The 17,515-nt window shown below is 30.3% G+C and overlaps 2 protein-coding genes and 1 pseudogene across 3 annotated transcripts; 2 read left to right on the forward strand and 1 right to left on the reverse strand.

Moving 5' to 3' along the window:
• Positions 1–8: 8 nt before the first annotated feature.
• LOC133034664 (uncharacterized) lies at positions 9–3,774 on the reverse strand. Of its 2 annotated transcripts, XM_061109946.1 has the most exons (6): positions 3,319–3,774; positions 3,058–3,137; positions 2,829–2,873; positions 2,690–2,737; positions 729–2,605; positions 9–633 (listed from the first exon to the last, which is right to left on the reverse strand). In XM_061109946.1, exons 3-5 carry the CDS (start codon positions 2,829–2,831, stop codon positions 1,520–1,522), a joined length of 1,137 nt encoding a protein of 378 aa, XP_060965929.1. In that variant the 5' UTR covers positions 2,832–2,873; positions 3,058–3,137; positions 3,319–3,774; the 3' UTR covers positions 9–633; positions 729–1,519. The 2 variants fall into 2 exon arrangements, with proteins under 2 accessions (XP_060965929.1, XP_060965930.1); XM_061109947.1 differs by lacking the exon at positions 3,319–3,774 and having other exon boundaries at positions 2,829–3,114.
• Positions 3,775–8,094: 4,320 nt separating this feature from the next.
• Positions 8,095–16,117, forward strand: LOC133029004 (G-type lectin S-receptor-like serine/threonine-protein kinase At4g27290; annotated as a pseudogene).
• Positions 9,898–15,066, forward strand: LOC115719812 (G-type lectin S-receptor-like serine/threonine-protein kinase SD1-1). The gene is made up of 3 exons (XM_061109948.1): positions 9,898–13,783; positions 14,123–14,257; positions 14,717–15,066. The coding sequence occupies exons 1-3, from the start codon at positions 13,246–13,248 to the stop codon at positions 14,884–14,886; spliced, it is 843 nt and encodes a 280-aa protein (XP_060965931.1). The 5' UTR covers positions 9,898–13,245; the 3' UTR covers positions 14,887–15,066.
• Positions 16,118–17,515: the final 1,398 nt, after the last annotated feature.

Genomic DNA, 17,515 nt, shown 5'->3' on the forward strand with positions numbered 1-17,515 from the left:
TGACTGCCTTTAAAACTGTAAACAATAAGTCATTCCGGTACTTAATATTTTACAAAGGGTCGCAACTGTAACAAAACGATTTTGAAACTATTAAAAAACTGTTTCAAATTTCATAAAAATGAAATCCCATGTATTTAGAGCATCACAGATCAACCTGTTTGAATTTGCACACAAAATTAAACAATTCAAATATTTCATATGTATCTATTTTATTGCTTGATTGTTGCATGTCTTTCGATTGTGTCCGTGTTGTCCACATTTGCCGCACCTGTTATGTTTTTTTGTATCCCATTCAGATAAAAACCTTCGTTTCCTTGGTCTTCCAGATCTTATTTTTTGGTTTGGTGGCAGAACAATGATATCTTTTATGTTTTGTGGCACATCCCAAGTTGTGTGATTGTGTACCGGATATGTTGAGCCGCTGTATGTTTCAAGCCATGTTCGCGTGGTGTAATAACCCGAACAGTAGTTGTAAACATTCAAGTTCATCTCTTTTATAACAGCAAGCGCATGAGCACACGGTAACTCATCAAGTTGGAATCTGTTGCAACTGCATGTTTTCTCCTTGAGGTTGATGACCCATGATCTGGTTAGTTCAATGACTTCGAACATGGTCTCGTTTATTGGTTTTACCTGCGGATTAAGTGTGAAACTGTTAATATGTATGACACCGAAAAACAAACTATAAAGAAACTGAAATGCAACTAAAATATTTAACATGTCATTACATTTTCTGTCAATGATTCCACAAAGTTGTCGACTAATTTCTTTTCTGCTGTAGGTGTTAAAAATGTTGTTGTTTTCTGTGCTTTTTTCCTGTTTGTGTATGTCCATTGTTGAATCAATGCTCTCAATGACTCCATCAGTGTTGTGATTGGTAGCTCTCTAGCTGCCAAGTTTGCTGCATTTAGAGATTCAGCAATGTTTGAAGTCATAGTTGAATACCTGTTGTTTTTGCAGTGGTATCTTGACCATTTGTGGTATCCAACTTGTTGTAAATATGGTCTTACACGGATGTCCAAGCTGTCCAACTCGCTCATATGGTATTCAAATTTCCTCTGTGTATGCTCTGGCTGCAGCGAAGAATGGTTTATCCAGCTTGCTTGCATTCTTCTTGAAGGTTGCTTTTAGGTTGCTTAACAGGTGGTATACACAATAGCAATGTGTGATTTCTGGAAATACTTGACAAGCTGCCTTACTTATGCTCTCATGTCTATCTGAGATCAAGCACTGTTCCTCTCTAATCCCATATGTTTCTCTCACTTTTGTGAAAAACCATTGCCATGAGTTGTTGTTTTCTGAATCCACAACAGAAAAAGCTAGTGGAAAAATGTGCCCATTTGCATCCTGTGTACAAGCAGAGAGCAGTGTACCTCCATATGTTGATTTAAGGAAAGTTCCGTCAACAACTATTATAGGTTTGCATTTCTTCCATCCTTTTATTGATGCATCCAGTGCGACAAACAAGTACTTGAAGCTGTTGTCATCCTCTGTTTCCATGTGCACTATTGTTCCGGGATTAGTTTTTTGCAACATGTGCAAAAAACCGGGCAAGAACTCCGTATGATTCGTTGGCTTTTCCTCGTAATTCTTCTTGCGCGTGCTCTTTGCTTCTCCATGCTTTCATGTAGTTCATTCTTACCCCATACTTGTGTTTCATTTCTCCTCTGATGTCTTGTGGCGTTTGAGTTGTTTTTATGTTGGTGAACCGTGGCTTGATGTAGTTTCCAATCAATTTCGTTGTAGCTTGTCTCTTGTCGGCAAATCTGATGTTTAGATCACAAGTGTGTATCACCTTTCTGTCGTACTTTCGAATGATGAATGACTTTGTTGGCCCGTTTCTGGATGCTGTTAGTGCCCACTTGCATTTTGGATCCAAACAACAAATCTTGTATGTTTTTGCACATGATTTTTTAACTCTGAATTGGAAGTTGTTCCTAATTGCATAGAAACCAAGCACGCTCTGCAGTGTTTCTTTGTCTTTGTATATTTGTGCTTCTTCTATTTCTGGATGATGCGGATCTGTGATTAGTAGTTCGTCATAATCTGTGATTTCTGGTTCCTTTTTTCTGTTGTTTTCCAGTTGCTCAACCATTTCCTCTGCCACAAGTTTTGCATAGTCCATGAAGTCAAAACTTTCTTCCCCAAATTCCGGTACTCTTGCTTCAATTATATGTTGTTGATTTGTTGAGTCTTCTGTTGTTGCTGCATTGTATTCGATTGGTTGGAAGGCGCTTCTATGTGTAATTAATGAATTGTCATTTCCAAAGAATGTTGCATCGATGGTTGTTGTTGGGTTGTTGATGACATTCACACACATTGGGTATGTTGTGAAGTCGGGGTCTTTCAGTTTGAGTTGTATGTAGAAATGCAGGCTTTGATCATCCTTTATCCTCAATGGTTGGTATCCTTCCTTCACTTGATATTTCAGTTGCAAAACAGTGTTTTCTTGGTTGCATTCCAGGGCATCTTTGAGTTTCTGTTGCAAATCTTCATAGTTACAATTGGCAGAAATGTAGTGTCCACTGGCTTCATAATTTTCATAATTCATTCGATCATCGAATTTTCCATTGTAGAAGACTAGGAATGGAATGTCTTTCCTTTCCTGTGTTTTTGCAATTGTTATTAGTCCGAGGCAACGAATTTTAAAACTGGTTTTATTATGTTATGAAATAGAGTACAAACTTACTACTATCTCTGTTCCTTTGTTCAAGCATTGTGTTTCCTGTCCAGATTCCTGATTTTGCCATTTTTTTGGTAGTTAATAAACTACAAAGAAACGAGAATAAAACTATTAAGAAACTTCATTTAAATTTTGGGAAACTAACCATTTCTCAAACTGTTCTGTACTCTATCTTTTCCACAATAAATTCCTGCAAAAAACGTAATGAAACTATTATTAAATGATTATGCAACTGTAAACCAACTGAAAAACAACGATTATATCCCCAAAATTACATAGTTATAACGCATTGTCATTTTTCATCATGTTTATTCGAATCAGATCGATTTACAACTATTATAAAACTAATTTGCTACCATTAACATATATCTTACCTTGTACATATGCTAGCTCTTGGTACTTGTCATATAACACTTCTTCATGATTTCGAAACCATTTTCAAACGATAATGCAACTGTAAGCCAACGCAAAAAAAAAATGAAACGAAGTTATTAGTATCCCTTGTTTCCTTAATCATAATCAGTTCTTGTTTATTGGTTTTTACCATATGTATTGCCTGTTGCACACCATTGAATCAACCAGAATGCAACTAAAAATGCTGTGTATCATTGTTGAAAAAAAAATTCAGTTCATACCTTTTTTTTGGATTTGAGGGGGAGCTCCAGATCTGTTCAATACAGATTTACATTGCTTCAATCTGAATTTTCGACGATCGTTTGAGTGATATTGCACTATAAAAACCGAAATCAAATGTTGAAATTCAGTTTCTCCACGGTTGTCCTGCTCTTTTTTTTAAAAAAATTTCTGTTTAGATCGTTGGATTTGTTCGTTTCCTATTGAAATTCGACGGGATTTACAGTTGTTTTACGTTCGATCTGGTTTCATTCTGGTTGCGTGGCCGACTGCATCGATGGAGCTTCATTCATCCTCTCCGTTTGTGACGTGCGGCTGAAGGTAAGGGCAAGTGGTATTTTTGTAATATTTTCATTTTGGGCTGTACAAATGTTGATTGGGCCGGCCCACAGTATTGTTGTAATATTTTACCATTTTTAGAATATTCCTGTTTTTTTCCCTAAATAAAACTCTCTCTCTCTCTCTGTCTTTTTCTTTTTTTTTTTGTTCTTTTTTCTTTGGCGTCCCCTCGAGCAGCCGGCTACTGCTTCTTTCTTCGATTCAATTAACACCTCCTGCCTTGTAATCCCCTCTCATCATATATATATATATATATATATATATATATATATATATATACTAGATAGATGTTCATCACGTATGTTAATTTTATTTTAGTTTTTAGTTTTTTTTAATATCATAATTTTAAAATTAATAGTATTCAATGTAATAATAATCATTAAAATTTGAAAGCATAATAGTGATTTAAATAAAAACAAAAATTACTATATTATACAATTAGTGTCAAAAATTACTATTATACTTTGTAATAGTAATTAAAAAAAAAATTATTATTCGTCCTAAATTTATCTTCGCAATTAATGAAAATGCTCATCTGGTTAAACTATCAAAACATTCAAATTTAATTTAAAATAATATTTAAAATTTAAACTAAATAACATAAGTATATTTAAAAAAGCTAGTAGATGTACAAAGCAAAAACCCAATTGTATTTTTTTTTAGATTTAATGAGATTTATTTTATTTATTTTATTATATATAAATAAAAAGTCACCCATGAATTTTTCATAAACCAAGATTTCTGTTATATAGGCCCATTTATACAGAATAGATATATATGAATAAATGAGATGCAAATTTAATTCTCCTAGGCCCATTTGTTTCTTTTCATTTTTTTTTTTTTTTGTTTCATTCTTAAACAAGAGCCCAATAACAAATATCAATCCATTTAGACTTTGTGATCCCATTTTAGTGATAGTTGCTTCATATCTTGATCCATGTAATAAGTCCAAAATTTGCATTTAAACTTTCTAAAAAAAAAAAATACACAACATTAAGAATAACATTTTTAACAAGGGAAATTAAATTAATTTGATAAAATATTATAAAAATTAGGTGGCATTTGGTAACACTTTTTTAATCAGTTTTTTGTTTTTAAAATTAGAAAAGTTAAAATATTTTTTAAAAACATATTCTATAAAACTGTTTTTACTTTTTAATTTTTTAATTGAGAATCAAAATTTTAAAAACAAAAAAAAAAAATACTTTTAATATTTTTTTAAACAGTTTTTTGTCTTAACCAATATTTTGGACTCTGACAAGACCTAGACCCAAATCCTCTTTCACGGCCCTTGTGCTGAACCCGACCTCTGACCCGGATCCGAATTCGACCCGGATATTTATCCTTATATAAATAATAATCCTAATTAAAAAACCATCTCACTCCTCACTAACTTGATGTTCATTAATTTAAAACGAAAAAGTAGTCCTCAGTTGGCCCTATAATTAATTAATGAGAAAATTACATAAAATATTAATATTTATAAATTTTTAATTTTTTACGTTTAAAGTTTTTTTTTTTATTTTCACGATATTTTATAAAAACACAAGAAAATAATATAAAAACAACATAAAAATAATAAAAAATTAACAGCAAAATAACAAGACTGCAACATAAAAATATATTAAAAGACCGTATTTTATGTAAATAAAGTCTAAAAACCCGTAAAAATATTAAAAATTCTGTATAAACCGTATTTTTGTAATTTTTTTGTTGTTTTTGTATTTTTTTAAAACTATCCCTTAATTAATACTACATAATTTTCTTAGTCCAATTTCAACTCTTATGAATGATAATGGCTCGATCAACTAAACACGAAACTAAAGCGTGCGAGGCGCTCTCTCTCTCCATGGGTAGGAGAAAGAAGGAGTTTCTGAAGCTCGATGATAACTCTATGAAAATAAAATTATTTAGCTCTTTTTGTGCATTAAATTAGTTTTGTTCTTAAGTATTTTTAATTTATTTTAGTGATTTTATTTAGTTTTACTTGATTTTGCATAAATATTAGTTTTAGTATTTTTTAGATTAGTTTTAATTAAGGTGCCGTTTGGTAACACTTTTGTTTTCTAATTTTTTAATCACAAAATAAAAGTAAAATTTTTGTTTTTAAAAATTTTGTTTTTGAAAAACAAAAATGCGTTCTGTATCCACTTTTGTTTTTCAATTTTAAAAACAGAAAACAAAAGTGTGTTCTGTAAAGTTCATTTTTATTTTTATTTTTTTATTTTATTTAAGTTGGGTCTAGGTCCGGGTCGAATTCGGATCCGGGTCAGAGGTCGGGTTCAGCACAAGGGCCGTGAAAGAGGATTTGGGTCTAGGTCTTGTCAGAGTCCAAAATATTGGTTAAGACAAAAAACTGTTTAAAAAAATATTAAAAGTGATTTTTTTTTTTTTTTAAATTTTTGATTCTCAATTAAAAAATTAAAAAGTAAAAACAGTTTTATAGAATATGTTTTTAAAAAATATTTTAACTTTTCTAATTTTAAAAACAAAAAACTGATTAAAAAAGTGTTACCAAATGCCACCTAATTTTTATAATATTTTATCAAATTAATTTAATTTCCCTTGTTAAAAATGTTATTCTTAATGTTGTGTATTTTTTTTTTTTTAGAAAGTTTAAATGCAAATTTTGGACTTATTACATGGATCAAGATATGAAGCAACTATCACTAAAATGGGATCACAAAGTCTAAATGGATTGATATTTGTTATTGGGCTCTTGTTTAAGAATGAAACAAAAAAAAAATGAAAAGAAACAAATGGGCCTAGGAGAATTAAATTTGCATCTCATTTATTCATATATATCTATTCTGTATAAATGGGCCTATATAACAGAAATCTTGGTTTATGAAAAATTCATGGGTGACTTTTTATTTATATATAATAAAATAAATAAAATAAATCTCATTAAATCTAAAAAAAAATACAATTAGATTTTTGCTTTGTACATCTACTAGCTTTTTTAAATATACTTATGTTATTTAGTTTAAATTTTAAATATTATTTTAAATTAAATTTGAATGTTTTGATAGTTTAACCAGATGAGCATTTTCATTAATTGCGAAGATAAATTTAGGACGAATAATAATTTTTTTTTTTAATTACTATTACAAAGTATAATAGTAATTTTTGACACTAATTGTATAATATAGTAATTTTTGTTTTTATTTAAATCACTATTATGCTTTCAAATTTTAATGATTATTATTACATTGAATACTATTAATTTTAAAATTATGATATTAAAAAAAACTAAAAACTAAAATAAAATTAACATACGTGATGAACATCTATCTAGTATATATATATATATATATATATATATATGATGAGAGGGGATTACAAGGCAGGAGGTGTTAATTGAATAGAAGAAAGAAGCAGTAGCCGGCTGCTCGAGGGGACGCCAAAGAAAAAAGAACAAAAAAAAAAGAAAAAGACAGAGAGAGAGAGAGAGTTTTATTTAAGGTTTTAATTTAGCATCTTTATTTTAAGACTAGGCAATATAGCCGCTATTTGCGCGGCTGTTAATTTAATTTTTTTAGTATTATAATAAATAGTTTCTTAAAAATATAATTATAATATATAGTAAAATTGTAAATATATTATCTTATTTCATATTATTATTAATAATTTATTTATTAAAATCTAAATGCACAATTTTATTAATTATTATTGAGAATTATTTATTAAGATGTTTAAAATTTATTATATGTAGTATTTCAAATTACTTTGTTAAAAGAAATTATTTTTGCAAAAATAAATAAATAAGATGGTGTAGAAAAAAATTACGGTGTTTCCCTTAATACATTATTTTCATATCTCGATCATTTTAAACTATTATTATTATTATATCTCACTTGTTGTCTTATTGTATCTCACTTATTTTTATCATCATATCTCACTCGTTCTCATCACTATATCACATCCCTTGTCAATACTGTAGTTCACTTGTACTCGTCACTATTGTAATTCCCAAATCTACATCTTAATATTAGATTTCATCTCGAATTTTAAATATTTTTTTTAATATTTTATTAGAGAAAATTCATTAGTTTGTTTTTTTTATTAATTAATATGTTTTAAAAAATTAATTCTTATTTTTGAAATATCTTAATTATAAAAAATATAAAAAATATAAAAAAAAAAAATGTGATATTATTACCGTAGTTCACTTGTAGTTGTCACTATTTTTTATTTTTCTAACTTTTTTTAAAAATATTATATAGAAAAATTATTAAAATAATAGTAAAATATTTTTCTTTATATTTACTTATTTTTTTGGAATATTTTTTATATATGAAAAAAATTTACGCTCATCCTCCAATTAAATTCTGGGTCCGCCACTGACCACTTGCATGTGCTACTGTGCTAGTGTGTGTTTGTGTATACATATACATATAAATTCACAATTAAAGATCTGTTGCTAGAACCAGTGCTACCACTTCCATGTGCTACTTTGATCTATATATGCTGGTTGGTAATATATATAAAACCCGCATTAATAAGGTACGTACATACACTAATTTCTCTTGAGTATATAAGTATTGTTTATGTGGTGTTTGTTTGCTTATTTGAACATAATTTATTCATCTGGTTTCACCTTGATCATTCTGTGACTCTGTTTTTATCAGACTGAGTATTTTGGTGGATTCTTGTAAGGCTCTATTATAATCTGGGTCCCCAAATAAAACAGCTTTTGTATACGATTTCGTTATGCACTAAACCAAGTACAGGCCCATGTCTCAAGGTAGTCCCTTATATACACTTGTAAGAAAGTGTTCTTATCGCATGTGGAACTTGTTATACTATCACACAGTTCATTTCTCTAAATTAGCGTTTAGTTGGAAGGAATGAAAATATAGTAATAGGAATGAGAATAAGAATAAAAATGAAATTGAATCAAATTTAAAAGGCATAAAAAAATTATTAAATTTTTTCTTATTTTGTATTGGATTAGTCTTTCTTTCGTTTGCAAATAGAATAGTTATTCTACTAAAATAATAAAAAAAGTCACTCTATTAGAATGATATTCTAATATTTTAAAATGTAACCAAACATAGAAATGGAATAAAAATTGGTTTTTTCTCTTTCTATTTTATTACTTCCAACCAAACGCGGGCTACATTTTTGTAAAATTCATCCAAAGTTCCAACAGGTTCATTCATTATAAGGTTATATTTCATGATATAAATTCACTCAAACTTGTATCCTATAAACACTTTGTTTCCCACAAACAATGATTATTTTTTTTTTGTTCTCCTATTATTAAATCTTTCTATATTTCTATTTTGGATTTTGAAATTCATGTTCTTGTTCTTACTCAGATTGAAGTTACTCCCTTCCTCATCTATCATCATCGTAAACTAATAATAAATGGAGTTCCCATATTTTCTGGTTACCTTATTAGTTGTTTTGAGTCTTTTTTCTCTGTCTACAACAACTTTTGCTGTGGTTGATACCATTAGACCATCAGAAATTTTGAGAGATAATAACAACACAGCTATATTGGTATCCAAACAAGGAACTTTTGCACTGGGATTCTTTACTCCAACAGCTACTTCATCAAAGAATCGTTACCTGGGAATTTGGTACAACAAAATTACAGGTAACCAAACAGTTGTTTGGGTTGCAAACCGATGTGAACCCATCAAGGATTCATCTAGCTCGTTGACTATAAACAACAAAGGAAATCTTGTGCTTTTTTCTGGACACAGTAATAACAGAGTGCTTGTTTGGTCTACAAACTCGTCTAAACAAGCCCGGGAACCACTAGTTCAGCTCTTGGATGATGGTAACTTGGTTTTGAGAGATGACAAAGATTCAAACACAACAAAATATTTATGGGAAAGCTTTGATTATCCAACTGATACAATGTTACCAGGAATGATACTAGGATGGGACTTGAAGAAAGGTCTAAATAGGCGATTATCGTCATGGAAGAGCTCTGATGATCCTTGTCATGGAGATTTAACTTATGGAATTGAGCTTGATGAACCAGACCATATAGCTCCTCAACTATTAATCCGTAATGGGTCTTCGATTTTGTATCGCGAAGGGCCATGGAGGGGGGTAAGTTTCGGCGGAACTTCAAATTATGTATCAGTTTTTTGGAAAAACTCTGGTTATGAATTTGTGCACAACAAAGATGAAATTTACTTCACTTACAATGCTCAAAATAAGTCACTAATCTCAAGAATTTTTTTGAGCCAAACAATTAGTTACATGAAATGGGTAGTGTAATATCCGCTTTCTTGGTTGAATAATTTTTTTTTTTAGTTTATTTTGTTTGTCTATGGGGATAATTTATTATTTTGAATATTTATGAGTTTGGTGGAGTATGAAATTTTTCTTAGTGACAATAATTTTTTTTATTATTTTTATTTCGTTTATTTTTGTTATTTTATTTTGAGGGTGTGTGTAATGCTAGATAAATAATTAAATTATTGGAGATAATTTAATATTTTATTATTTGTGAATATTATTGTAGGTAAATTAATAATAAAAAATATGGGTAAATATATTATAGCATATTGTTTAATTTATTATTAATAATAATAATATTATTACTATTACTATTATTATTATTAATACTAATATTATTATTACTATTACTATTATTATTATTTATTATTATTATTATTATTATTATTATTATTATTATATATTACTGTTAAACAACGTAGGTATGTATATATATATATATTCTTTTTTTGTTTTTAAATTTTAAGTTGTTAATCTAGGGTTATATTAGGGTTAGGATTATATATAAGATGTTTATATGATTGTTTAGGGTTTGAAGGGTTTAGAAACGGGGTGAGAGGCAGAGACGGAGAGAGAGAACGAAACCGAGCCGTGAAGAAAAAGTGAGATTTCGGGTTTGTCGTTTGAGAGTTTGTGGGCTGCTCTAAATCGTTTCTTTGATTCTAAATCCTCTCATAAAGCTTTTAGAATGTGATTTAGAGGTTGGAAATTAAACTGTTCGAATTCACCATCATTTACGTTCAAAAATACGGTTCTTGAAACGGACCCGAATTTGAACGTGTTTAAGTTGTTTCGGAGATCAAAGGAGGTTGTGTTTAAGTTTATGGGACCCCAAAGATCAGTTTTGACGTGAAGAAACGGGGTAAAAGGCTCTGAAACGAAAAATCACAGTTTTGGACACCATTTTTGCCGGTGTACCGTGTTTGGAGAAGACGATCTCAAATCGGTCATTTCGAGACGAAATATCAGTGGTGTTTGACTCCTTTGAGGTTCTGGGATCCCTAGGAATATTTTCCAATCGAAAAGACGCATCGAAACGGGTTGTAGAAAAACTTTGGAGCTCGCCGGCGCCGGAGAAGACAATTACGCCGGCGTAACTCCGGCGACACGATTTGGGCATATCTGAGGTGGTTTTCCCATATTTTTTTGTAGATTTCGATTCTACATATTATTCTAGGGTGTTTGGTAAAGTTTCATAATTTTCTTGCAATTATTTGATTTATTATGAATTATTTGGTTTATGTGTTAAATTAATTATGAAAAATACTTAGATTACTCAGAAAAATCTAAATTTATTTTATATGATTAGTTATAAGATATAAACTATTGGAAAATTGGTAGATTCGAATTTCAGTTAATTTTGTAATTTTCACGAATTATTTGTGTTATTTATTAAATTAATTATGAAAAATACTTAGGTTGCTCAGAAAAATCTAAGTTTATTTTCTATGATTGGTTATGGATTATAAACTGTTACAAAATTGATAGATTAGGTTTTCGGTCGATTTTGTATTTTTCATGAATTATTTGTGTTATTTCTAAAGTTAATTATGAAAAATACCTAGATTATTCAGAAAATTAAAAGTTAATTATTTAGGGCTTAGTATAGAGTATAAACTGTGTTAGAATGGTTAGATTGGGTTTTCAATCATTTTTGTATTTTTCATGAATTTATTTAGTTAATACTTAAAATAATTATGAAAAATAGTTAAGTGATGCTAAAACAGTAAAATATATTTTTGTAATGCTATTTACTACCTATGGTACGAATTAAAAGGGGTTTTTATAATTTATTAGTTGCTGTAGGTATTTATTATAATTATTTGTGACTAAATAATGATTTAATTGAGTTTTAGATAGAGTAAATATTAAAAATTGTGTTCACTGCTTGGGAACTGTCAATATAATGTTACAATATAATTCTAGTCTATGAAATAAATTTAAGACTAGGTTGAGATGTTTTGTTATTTTATATATCTAAGTAATTGGTACTTATATACAGTTTGAAGTGTAAATTAGTACATGAATATGAATAATAAATTGTACGTGTTTCTAGATTGATTTAATTACTTTTATAATCTGTATAAATGATTAAGAAATATGTTAGCTTCTGATTTTGATAAATAATTACATAATTGTATATTTTGTTGATAAATAGTATTTTAGTAAAATTTCACGTAAAAAGTGTTTGTATGAGCACATGTTTTACGTTAAAAATATTCATATGGGTACATGCAATGTGTTGGTGTGAAATATATTGATAAATGGTTATGTATGGTGTGGCATGCAAGTAAAATTAGCTTATGTGTTACGTACTTCTACGTAGGTTTTTGTATGAGTACAGAGATTCATACTTGAATATATTTTGAATGTATTGTTGTGTTAATGAATATTTAGGATCTTGTTCTCAACAAGGAAATTCATTGAGGTGCTTGGAGTAGCAAGAAGGTGTTCTTAACAACTGAGGTAAGAAGAGTGGACATCTGTGCACAGGGTGTATGTTGAAACATACAACTGTATTATGGGTTTGTATTTACATGTTTTATTCTATGGTAGATTGTTGTTTTATGCTAATGTTATTGGTGTGTGATAGTGATAAGGCTTTTGAATGTTTGTGTGAGGATAGCACTTATAGGATAGGTTTTCTGCTGCTGGTGTGAGCATAGCACTGCAGGATATATTTTTGGCTGCTTGTATGGGTTTACTTGCAGGTTATCCTATCATGGGTGGGTACAGCTTGTGATAAGGGATTGCCCTGTTGGATGCCGAGTGTGAGAACAGCACGAGGCATGGCAGGTTACACTTCATGTCTGATCAACATGAGTGGGAGTATGTTATCGTATGTGAGGACAATGTGCGATAAGATACTGTGTGTTATGTGTGTGAGTATAGCATGCATTAAGATTACACTGTGATATGATGTTCTATTATATTTGAGAATAGTATGTGATATGATATGTTGGTATATGTGTGCTAGCATGGTATGAATTAATTTTACATTGTGATGTTATTATGTTTATGACTATGTTATCTAGTTGGGGAGTTATGTCCTACATAGCTCTTCTTACTGGGCGTTAGCTCACGGGTACTCTGTGTGCAGGTAAGGCAAAACTATACAGTGAGGGTGGCGAGCTCGAGGCATGGATTACATGTTAGGGGATTGTCACGATGTTTTGGTTTGAGAATATTTCTTTAAAGATTATGGCTCGATTACTTTTGTAAAAGTTAATGTTTAAAAATTTATAAAGGAATCAAGAGTTTTTGTTTTAAAATAATGAGATCTCATGCTTTAATTATTTTCAGTAAATTAGTTTATTGTTTTTCTATAAATGGTTTTAAACGGACTAGTAAGTGTGACGTCTCGGGAAATCGGGGCGTTACAGGTAGAAGAACAACAAGTATGGGAATCTTATTACAGAATTCCAGGAGATAAGTGTGACATTTATGGCACTTGTGGAGCTAATTCTAAATGTACATTAATGGATGATAAACCAATCTGCCAATGTTTACAAGGTTTTGAACCAAAGAATCAAAATAATTTGTCACAAGGATGTATGAGGAACAGTTTTGTGAGCTGTAATGATAAAGAGAAAGATGTGTTCTATTTAACTACTGAGTTGAAAGTGCCCGAAACTAAGTATACTTGGGCGAGTAAAAGCATGAAACTCGACGAATGCAATGCTAAATGCATAAGCAACTGCTCTTGTTCGGCGTATGGTTATAATTCCAATTTAGATGGTAGTATTTCCGATTTAGCTATAGGCACCGAGTGTGTACTATGGTTCGGGGATTTGTTCGATACTCGAAATCCCAAGGGTTATGGCCGAAAACAAAATGTTTATCTTCGAATACCCTTTTCAACAACAGGTACATACTAAACTATAGATTTTTAAAAGGAAAAATTTTACAAATTTATATTTTTACGGATGTTTATTTCTTACTTGTTTTTAGGTTGTTCTAAGAAAGACCGTTGTTTAAACGTTGTTTTCATATTGCAGAAACATAATATAATATTGCAGCAACTTAAAAACAACGTTGAAAAACTCAAAGTTGTGAAAATATTAGTAAAAAAAAAAGTTCATAAAAATGTAAAAAAACTTCTGTTTTTAAGTGTATTGGGTAAATTTCTATTTTTAAAATGTTGTTTATATCCATTTCAAGTTCACATGTTCTGTTTTTGTTATATTTTGTTGTTGTCTTTCTCAGCTCCAAAAGAAACACGTGTTGGTAGTAATGGTAATTATTCCAAGGTGAAGAAAGCAGTGATAATTATTGCTGTCATTCTCTTCATCGGACTAGTTTTGATTGGCTATTACATTTACAGGAGGAGATGCATTAATGGTAACAGTCTCTACTTTTGGCTTGAAATTATTTTGATTTGAACACAACACATTTGGTTTTGTAAATTATTAAGTGCATACTTACTAAATATTTACTACTGAGATAACATTAATGGTATTTTTTGAAAGGGAAAATCTTCTTTGGTGGTTAGGAGGGCATTAGGGGTGGTTATGTTAGTTAATTGGATTGTAGATTAATGACTTTGCATATAACTGTTTCTTTCCTATTTTCTAAGAGCATGTTTGGTATTGTTTTATGTTTTTCGGAATATAAGAATTCTTGGAAACACAATCCTGTATTTACATAAACACAAGATACTAAATACCTGTTTATTACTCAGATATTGAACATTGGAAATATTGTAAAGAGATAGACAAAATGAGCTAAAGCTTGTAACACTATATTACAAGATTGTACAAGACGAGTTTTCTTATCATTTCGACGTTTTAATCTTCACAGCCACTAATAATTATTGTGCAAGAAACGAAAGCGAAGATGATGACATGGAGCTTCCATTGTTCAACATATGTACAATTAGTACTGCCACTAATAATTTTTCAGAGGCTAATAAGCTTGGAGAGGGTGGTTTTGGACCTGTATACAAAGTAAGTTCTCATTTATATTATTAAGAGTATTCTCTTTTCTTTTTACCAATTATGAATATTTTCATTGTGATGTATTAGGGTACCTTGGAAGGAGGTAGGGAAATTGCTGTGAAGAGTCTACAATGAATTCTGGACAAGGAGTCAGTGAGTTCAAAAATGAAATTAAACTAATTGTTAAGCTTCAACATCGGAATCTTGTCAAGATATTTGGTTATTGTACTCATAGAGAAATGAAACTATTAATTTATGAGTACATGTCTAACAAAAGCCTTGACTATTTCATTTTCGGTAACACTCTTTTGCCATTCTTTTAACACATGTGATGTTCTATATATTTGTAAACAATTTGCCAATTTTGTTCAAATGAAAGTTGAAAAACTAATATTTGCAGATGAAAGTCGAAGCATACTATTAGATTGGCCTAAGCGCTTCCAAATTGTATGTGGAATTGCTAAGGGGCTTCTATATTTTCATCATGATTCAAGATTGAGAATAATACACCGAGATCTCAAAGTTAGTAACATTTTGCTTGATGAAGACATGAATCCCAAAATTGCAGACTTTGGCTTGGCTAAAACTTTTGGTGGAGACCAAATAGAAGGGAACACACACAAATAGTAGGAACCTAGTAAGTCATCTTTAAAAAATTCAGTTCTATTGTAATATTAATCTATTGCATACTAATTATAAATATTATTATGCAAATGCAGTGGTTATATGGCGCTAGAATATGCTTCTGACGGCATATTCTCAATAAAGACTGATGTATTCAGTTTTGGCATATTGATCCTAGAAATTGTAAGTGGAAGAAAAAGTAGATTCCTTTATGATGAAAATAGTACTCTCAATCTCATTGGATATGTAAGTTTTATATACAAAAATACTTAATTAATGTTACATTAAAAGTGAATTTTGTCCATTTATTTATGTTTTATTTAATATTTGGTAGGCATGGAATTCAATGAAGGAAGGCAATGAATTTAAGCTTATTGAGAAGTGCTTAGTAAAAGATCCAAATGACAACATGGAAGAAGCATTGCGTTGCATCCACATTGGCCTTTTGTGTGTGCAACAAATGCCTGTTGATAGGCCGAATATGTCTTCTGTTGTTCTAATGTTGAGTGGTGAGAGATTGTTGCCTCAACCCAAACCGCCGGCCTATTGCAATAGCACATATTCTTCGGATGTAGATTATTCCTCCTCTAATCGGCCCCAATCAGGCAATTTAAGCATAACAGCTCTCGAGGGGCGATAGAGAATTCTTACAACAAATCACAAATTTTCATGTAAATTTTCATTTGTTATATCAATTCATGTGAGAGACTATTAGAAATTCAACCTAGATGAATGGCTATTTCGATCCTAGAATATGCTAATCATGACAGTAAAGGTGAGATATTTTTGGAGCTTTCTTCAATTATAATAATCCATTATTAGATCCATTCGCCTACTATTGTCATTGTGATATGTTCAACATTCATCTACTGCAAAGGATGATGGGGTATTTAAGTTTTTGTTGGGTATTTAAGTTTTTGTTGGGTTCCCCTTCTCTTGAGAAATTGTGGTTAGATAAATGATCAACTCCAGTTACAAAGTTTAAGCCTCAAATTCCTGGAAGTTTCATATTTAGACAGTCTTGAAAGCCATAAATCTTGAGTCTTTTAGTTGAATGTACGGAAGATGAGCAGTCATCATTACAATATCTTAATATATTAATGTGAATTTTAAATATTGAAATAATGTTGAATTGTATCATTATTGTTGGGTGTTGTGGGGCTTGTAAACCTTAGTATAATTAATAATAGTCTCTATGTATAGTACAATGCTCTATGGTACAAGGATAAAAGAGTTGTATGGATCATGTGAAATACAAATGTTTCTGTTGGTTAACTCAATTCCATTGCTACTGCAATTCGACATTGTTTTCAAGGCACTTACTGAAAGGATTACTCACACTAATCCGCTGCATCGGTGCTACAGTTGCAGCAGATTGTGCTTTCAAGAAGGTAAACAGAGGATTTTGTCTTTGTTTTTCTTAACTAAAAATGTAAAAAAAACATCAAAATCAAAATGCTTAGCTCAACAACTTTTGTCACATTGTTATTTCTTTGTTTCTCCTCTCTCCTTGCTAATTAACTAGGCAAAAAACTACAACTCGGCCTTATGGCCAACTGAATTATGCTCTACTTTCTAAATTACCGACGACACAGCTGAAAACAGCTTGATGTATCTATGATATTTTTCATGTTGGATTATTAACAGATAGATATAAAAAAATAGTAATAAAAAAACTATTCACCTTTTTTAGAAAATTTTCGTTGTGACAGGTAATACAGGTAGTAGTTAGTTAAAGTTAGTTGGTTGCTTACCAAGGGCCTAAGCACATTGGACTAAATATTCCTTTGTTTTTTTGTCTTTTTTATTTTATGTCCAAACAATTTGAATATTCCTAGGCGGCATTATTTGCTCTTCTGTCTTTTGAAAGTTTTCAATCAAGTAATGAAGAAAGTTATCAACACTAGTGTTAATGAAAATATGTTGAAAAGGGTACACAATATTTGGTGTAAGCAATCAATTTGAGCCTCACAATTCCGAACTCTCTTCCTCTCTTCTCTTTTCTGTTCAACTCTTCTTGTGTGTGTGTGTGGAGGGT

Source organism: Cannabis sativa, chromosome 2, assembly GCF_029168945.1.
Source record: "Cannabis sativa cultivar Pink pepper isolate KNU-18-1 chromosome 2, ASM2916894v1, whole genome shotgun sequence".
Lineage (NCBI taxonomy): Eukaryota > Viridiplantae > Streptophyta > Magnoliopsida > Rosales > Cannabaceae > Cannabis > Cannabis sativa.